The following is an 8,229-nucleotide window of genomic DNA, read 5'->3' as shown; positions in this document are numbered from 1 at the left end:
TATATATATGTATATGTATGATTCATGCATCTGAATGCTAAATGGATGGTCTTTAGTCAGGTTTGTTTTCAACAAATTTGTAATGTAAAGATAAAATCTATTAATATTTTTCTATTCAATTTATTCACTCACAGATTACTTGAACACAAATTTCCCCAACTACATACATACCCTCCTACATAATATATGCGCTTGTATGTGTGTCTTTGTGTAATGAAAATCTCAACTAACTAGCATTACTTTAAAATGAACTTGCTCTTACCATATGTGCTCGATCAAATTCTTTTCTCCCACCTGCATCTCTTTAACCTTTATATATATATATATATATATATATACAAGATAAACTTACTCGGAAATAGATACGTGGCGTTCAATCAAATAATATAAATAATATATGTACACATCTATCTATCTATCTATCTATCTATCTATATACATATATATGTGGGTGCGCGTGCGTGTGCATATATGGGTACAGGACGTCACCAACAATAAACATGAAATACGTAAACAAATGATTTCAGTACGCAAACAACGAGAGAAAGAAATCGAGAACAGGACAAGTAACATATAAAGACCGACACTTCACCAGTTGTCGGCTCTCTATCTACTCCTCATTTCGAGCATTGAACGACAATATGACTCTTTGAAGACAGCTGCTCTCATAAGTACCAAAATAAAATTTGGGATTTATGGAGGGTCAAAGTTGGAAACAAAAACAGGACAGGGAGACATAGAAGGAAACCGAATGAAAACAAACATGGAGGATCGTTAGACCAAAACGAGTGTAAAATAGCAAACGCTGAGAAATATTTTCTTTGACAAGAGAAAAGATACAAGAGAGAGAGAGAGAGAGAGAGAGAGAGAGAGAGAGAGAGAGAGAGAGAGAGAGAGAGAGAGAGAGAGAAAGATAGGATACGTCCAGTCTTTAGGACAGCATTGAAATAAAAGTAGATCAGGTGAGGTAAAGAAAGATGAATGATGGTCACGTGAGAGCAACGAGAGAGAGAGAGAGAGAGAGAGGTAGTAAAGGAGAAAGAGGGGAGCGCGAGAGACAGATAGAAAACGGTGAAGGGGAGAAAAAGGAATTAGAGAAAGGATTACAGAAAACGATAGGAAGAGAAAACAGTATAGAGTAGAGTCGCATAAAAAAGATTAAGATAAACTTACTTGGAAATGGATGCGTGGCGTTCAATCAAATAATATAAATAATATGTATATATATTTATATGCACACACACATACACATACACACGTACGCACACAAAACATACACACACACATGCATAAATGGGTACAGGACCTCACCAACAGTAAACAACATGAAATACGTAAACAAATGATTTCAATAGCAAATAACGAGAGAAACAAATGAAAAACAGGACAAGTAACATAACGAACGACCCTTCATCACTTGTCGGCTGTCTATCTACTCATTTCGAGCACTGAACGACAATATGAATCTTCGAAGACAGTTGCTCCCATAAGTAACGAAATAAAATTTGGGATTTATAGGGCGTTAAAGTTGTTTTCGGGATTAATGGAAGGGGGGGGGGAGAATAAACAGGACAGTGGAGACATACAAGGAAACCGGACGAAAACTAACATAGAGTGTCGTTAGACCAGAACGAGGGTAAAATAGCGAACGCTGAAGAAATATTTCCTTTGACAAGAGAGATGATAGAAGATACGTCTAGTCTCTAGAACAGCCCTGAAAGTAAAGAAAGATGATCAGGTGAGGAAAAGAAAGATGGACGATGGTCACGAGTGAGCAACGAAAGAGAGAGAGAGAGAGAGAGAGAGAGAGAGAGTAAAGGAGAAAGAGGGAGAGAGAGAGGCATACAAGGAAACCGGACGAAAACAAGCATAGAGGGTCGTTAGACCAGAACGATGTTAAAGTAGCGAACGCTGGAGAATATATATATATATATAAGTTCGAAAAAGAAAAACGACAAAAAGACAACAAAAAACAACGCAAGGACGTGATACAGATATTGTGTTACTGGGCGCTCAGGAAAGGAAAAATACAAAATGGGACAAGAGCGTAAAACATCCAGACACATAGACACGTACATGCTAACATATACATATATACGACAGGCTTTCAGTTTCCGTCTACCATATCCACTCACAAGGCTTTGGTCGGCCCGAAACCATAGTAGAAGACACTTGGCCAAGGTGCCAAACAGTGGGACTGAACCCGAAACCACGTTGTTGGGAAGCAAGTTCTTACCACATAGCCACGTCTATATACTCTGCAGATGCAAAGCCCCCAAATGTGGTTCGTAAATAATAAGAAAATGAAATTTGCTATGAGAAATATCACAACTTTTAAATGGACAGATCTCCCACTCTCTGTCTATCATCATCAAATTATCTCTCTCCATATAGAATTACCATACTCTTTGACAACCTTTCTCTTCTTGTATATATTAACTCCCTCGCATAACTTTCATTTTGTTTAAAACCTTTTCTAATGTTTTCTTTCATTTTATCACAACTATGACGTACAAAAATCCTGTTTTTTAACTGGGTAAAAACGATTAAAATTTAAACCTCTGTAACTCTTTTCTGAATTTTTTCTGGAACTACGAACTCGATTCATCGTAAAAAAGTACACCAATACCAAATTTGAAAATGTTCGCTTAATTTTAAAATTTCAAAATCTGTGACAGCATCATAAAAATCTCCCCTTCTCTCTCTCCGCCCTCATCCAATCTCTGTCTCTTTCACAGTAAACTTTCTCACTCTATAAAAGTACATCATTCACACCGAGTGTGTATGTGTGTGTGTCAGTGTGTGTGTTTGTCAGTGTGTGTATGCATGTGGGTAAGAAGTTTCATTAGGGTGACAGAGTGATTTAAGGAAAGCTAAGTCAAATTTATTTCAGCAGCATACTTTTCTGTTAGTAAAAATGATTTTTCTTACACACACACACACACGCACACACACACACACACACACACACACACACACACACACACACACACACACACACACACACGCACACACAGACAGACTCATTTGATGTGGAATTAGGTTAATGATTTAAATAACAATTTCTTTTTTGCTGTTTATCTTCTACATCATCATTCTATTGAATGTGTTTATGGGGAGAAAAATATTGAAAAACATCAATACATGTCAGTGACATGAACAGGAAAGTGACGATGGTACCAGGTAGTTGTGGGATGTGCTAGAAACAACAGTTAAATCTCCTTTACACCACACACATTTTCATCTGAAAATTATTCTGAAATTATAATGAGTAATAGATATATATCTATACTCATAATGATAATAGCCGATATAAAACTTGGTTGGTTGGTTGGTTCGTTGGTTGGTTGATTGGTTGGCTTATTTCCTCCAGACACGCTTTTTATGTCGTATAAAGAGAGCGGGAAAAAGAATAAAAGAGATATAGAAAAATGTTTAGCATGAGAGTTGAGTGCACATGCGAGGCTTGGTGTGAGGCAATGAGTGAACGAACTCTACACACATTTCTAACTCTGATAAGTTGTAGTGCACCTGAGCACCGAATACATTATGTTTATGATTATTATCCCAGTGAATAGTGACGATTGTGAAATGGGAGACAACTCTGGTACACTAATAAAAATAGTTTCCTTACTTTCGTTGGAAATTCCATTGCAATAAACTTCTGGGCGTGAACCTATCAAACGAAGTTTTCCTTGCATGTTTTCCCTCAATTATGAGTTGTTGCCTTTGCGTTTGCTTATTTAAAAAATAAATAAATAAAAAGCAAAACGAACAAGCAACCAACCAAACAAACAAAACCTTCGTTTTATGCTATACATATGCTATACATACAGATATAATCACAAAACCTTAAAATTTTCATGCTCTCCACATGAAGTATGTTAACAATGACAAACTAAACTAACATTGAAATGACATCGTAATAGCAAATATCTTGCCTGAAACTTTTTTTTTTATAACGGATGAATTCTAAAATGAAAGTGAACGATAAATGTTTTTATGATTTTGAGAAATGGTCCATACTTAATGTATATCTACAGTGAAACTTCAAAATTTATCATTTCTTAAAAGTAAACTAGAATAAGATTAATTTTTCAGATTATTGGTACAAGTTATCGAATTCTGAAATAATGAAAAACAGCTTTAACAGCCAGACTTAGAATTCAGTTTGTAAGGGAACGAGATTGGCGAATCAAATGATTCTAACGACACGAATCCTTCACAGCAACATTAAAATCTCAGATAAAAGCAATCCCTGCAACAATAATGAATTCCTACATTGACATACGTTCATGCATCTTTAGAGGATGGATGTTGTTTTTCTTTTTAATCAATCCAAGTATATAGTTGGTGCTTATTTTATCGATCAAGATAAACAATGTTGTTCGATTTCTTGATATCTTTTTTAGAAATAGGATATATTTTACTACATGAAAATCGATTACTGCACGAATACTTAACTCCACAGCTATCTATCTATCTATCTATCTATCTATCTATCTATCTATCTATCTATCTATCTATCGATCTGTCTGTCTGTCTGTCTGTTTGTCTGTTTGTCTGTTTATCTGTCCATCTTTCCATTCATTCATTCATTCATTCATTCATTCATTCATTCATTCGTTTATTCATCTATCTATCTGGCTAGTCCAATAACGACCAGCTTTCCAAATTACTATCTTCTAAGTTGAAATCCTTAATCTCTATCAGTCTCTGAAGCTGCCGTTTTCTTTCTTCGAGCATTATTTTATCAATAAATGTATCTAGCTCACTATTGAACTGCTCTTCCTTATAATAACTAATCTATCAACTTACCAAGAAATAATCATATTAACGTAATTTTTTTTCTTTTTGTCTCTTTCTATGTATTAAATTTATGATGGATACTTGCATAGATATGACATAAGAAGGAAGTAATTAAAAGCATCCTGATGTTCGATTTTCTTCGTCATTGTTTTATGTTATTTCTTTGTATATTAATATCCAGTATTTAGAAATATATTCTTTTAGCAATCTTAGCTAAAGAAGACTATTTTGCTTTTCAGTTTAACCGGATTAATCTGCAGTCACCGACGTCACCCTATCCTGTTTGCCGACCCTTCAATCCCGTTTCAATTCTATCTCGATCAAATTGGTTCACCGTCTTTATATATTCCTAAATACCATTACGAAACATCGCCAGCTGTTTTTTCAACTTACAAACCATCTACAATGCTATTCAGTCCTGCTTCACATTCCATATCTGCACTTTCCTCTAACTCAGTGATTACAAGCAAGACAAAACTTACTACAGAAGAAGAGAAGTTGCAAACGACGACATCCTCTGTAATTACAAAATCAAAAAGTAAACCAAGATGGCGAGTTGACTTGAAGAAATATAGATGTGATCTGTGTAGTCAGTGCTTTTCACGAAGTAACACTTTAGTTACTCACAGGGTAAGTCAAACCTCATCTACCATCCCTCATTAAATCAATCAATAAGTCAATCGCTGACTGAGGTACACACCTAATCAGTATAGTCACTGTCACTCTTGTATTCGTTTTTTACACAGTTAAATTTGGTCATGTGCCATGACCTGTTAAAGCTCAGTGTTCTATTAACTAGTATTACTTTTCGAGATTTCGTGTGAGCCGTGGAAGAAGTCCATGTTTCTCGGTTAAATGATGCCTGCCGTTAGCAGGCTGAGTAGATAAACTTCAAAGATTTTCGAATATTTAATCGGAGTAAAAAAATTCATCTTCCATGTACAATCGTTAATCATATCATCAAGGAAACATGACTGTAGTCGAGGTGTCACAAAATTTGTTAAACTTACTCCCAGAGTAATCGTTAAAATGCATTCCAAACTTCTTCAAAGCAAGAATATTCGTAAGCTCTGAATAGCTGCTGACTGCCAACAAACAAAAAGGTACACTGTTTCTGCTACACGCAAAAGAAAGAAAAGAAAAAAACCTCCAATGTAAATGAGCTGGATGGCTCATTTGCAAAGAATCAATTAAAAATGCTCTTAAGCATAAACCCACGGGCATGTTTCGTCTATCTACTTCTTCTGGCTCAACTATATAAACAAAATACTGTTTTTCTCTTATGAACTAGCAAAGCGAATTTTATTTTCACCTCACCCTACATTATGTAACTGATGCTTCTCCTTAAACCTGTACTAACGTTTCCCTCAAAATGTCTACTCATTAGTGTCGGCCATTGCGATTCTCTGTCTATATAAATAATCTAACAAAAGTTTAAGCTGCCATGGCAATTGTATGGATCTCATGAGTCTGGGGAGAAGTTGTAATGGTTTTGGATGCCATACATCCTTCTCTGCTAAATAATGAAAATATATAAAGAAATCTTATTTTTTAATGCTATTATATTTTTCTTTCCTATAATTTCAGCGTATTCATACAGGCGAAAAACCATTCAAATGTGACAAATGTGGCCGTCATTTCCGGCAGCATGGCAACCTGACACGTCACAAGCTTACACACACCAGTATCAAACCTTTTGCATGTCACATATGTAACCGGGCATTTAATCGAAGATCAAATTTAAAGACGCATTCTAAGATACATCGCCAACAAACTTAAAAGCAAGCGATTTTGGAAGAATCTGAATTGAAAACTACTCTACATACTTTGTTATTATTTTTGCATCTTTGTAAGATATTGTCGCAATACACAGCAGTAAGAAGCATTTTCAAAATTTTAACTTACTCGTTCTGACAAAATAAATGGAAAAATTTAATAAAAATAAGATAGGAAAAGAGAAGAAAAAAGAAATCAAGAAATGCTCAAATGCTTGCCCAGCAATTATTCAAACTACCAATACTTTCCAAGGCGTGATGTTGTTTCGATGAAGGATAACACATCTGATGTAGGAACGATTTGAGAAAGAAAATGTGTATCATCAGAGATTAGTCATCCATCTGTCCATACGATACGAACGAACTAAATTATACGAGTGAATTATAAAATAAAAGCTGTAAAAATGAAAACAAAAAAAAAAGAAAAGAAAATATGAAAATATCTAAAAATTTCGCAGAAAACTCGAAATAAATCATACGATATAAAGTAATATAAAATATTTTTACCCTTCGTGATATATTGGACTGAAAAAAAAAAAAGTTACAAAACCAAATATCTGTTTTGAAATAGTAGTCTTCATCGTGAGAATAATAATTTTCTGTCTGATGTGGATATGATTACCGTTGACGCACACTTTGAAACGCGCGCACGCACCCCTCTCTCTCTCTCTCTCTCTCTCTCTCACTCACTCACTCACTCACTCACTTTCTCTATCTCTCAGTCATACACAGATATTTATGAATATACTTATTAAATACGAAAGTATTTATGACTTTGTTCCTAAAAAATTTTTCAAGTTATGAATTCGTGGAGAGGACATGCTGGATTGAAATAATGAAAGACAATAAAATTTATACTTTAAGTCGGGTCTCATCCACGTCAGTCGAGTTAAAATCAAATCTATTATTTCAGTAAAACTTTTTGTATTCTCCCCTACGACAATGTTAAAATGTATTCCACGGTTTAAATTATTTACATTCCTATATGTCATTATTCAGAAAACGTTGTTTTATAAGAAACTTTCATATTCTTTCTTTTACAGAATAAATTATTCCTATATTCTAAGGGGCGTTATCTATTTTTACTCGTACATCAATTACCAATTTTACAACATCAGATGATTTATTCTACATATTAATATACGCATAACTGTGTGGATGAGAAGCTCACTTCGCAGCCACAAAGTTTCGGGTTCAGTCCCACTGCATGGTATCTTGGGCAAGTGTCTTCTACTATAACTCCACGTAGACCACAATGTTTCATTATTATTTTAACATCCATTTTTCAATGCTTGAATGAGTCAGACAGAATTTTAATGAGGTAGACGTCTTGTCCTCAACCCTCACCTGTTTTTAAGTAAGGTGATATTTCTCTTTTACCAGACGTGTTTTCACGAAAGACGGGAAACAAAGGACACCGCTTCCATAATTGTGACATTGATTTACAACTATAACTGAAAGCAAGAGGCAGTAACATACGCACATGCATGCACACTTACACATGCATATACATATATACATATACAAAGGGATTCTTTGTACAACGTCAACATACTCACACAAACATGTATATGCACACACACACACATACAAACATATATGTATGTACGTACTCGTACATATACATATATCTACACACACACAA

At 34.8% G+C, this 8,229-nt stretch overlaps 1 protein-coding gene across 1 annotated transcript in view; it reads left to right on the top strand.

Annotated features, from left to right (window-relative positions):
- The window catches only part of LOC106867218 (zinc finger protein 626), a 32,082-nt gene extending 25,106 nt beyond the window's left edge, over positions 1-6,976 (top strand). The window contains exons 2-3 of the mRNA XM_014912029.2: positions 5,049-5,439; positions 6,397-6,976. Of these exons, the coding sequence (XP_014767515.2) occupies positions 5,049-5,439; positions 6,397-6,588 (583 nt within the window). The 3' untranslated portion in view covers positions 6,589-6,976. The remainder of the gene's footprint in view (positions 1-5,048; positions 5,440-6,396) is intronic.
- The last annotated feature ends 1,253 nt before the right edge of the window (positions 6,977-8,229 follow it).

This window comes from Octopus bimaculoides, chromosome 3 (assembly GCF_001194135.2).
Source record: "Octopus bimaculoides isolate UCB-OBI-ISO-001 chromosome 3, ASM119413v2, whole genome shotgun sequence".
Classification (NCBI taxonomy): Eukaryota; Metazoa; Mollusca; class Cephalopoda; order Octopoda; family Octopodidae; genus Octopus; species Octopus bimaculoides.
Note: the sequence above shows the minus strand (reverse complement) of the source record. Positions and strands in the feature narration are given on the sequence as shown.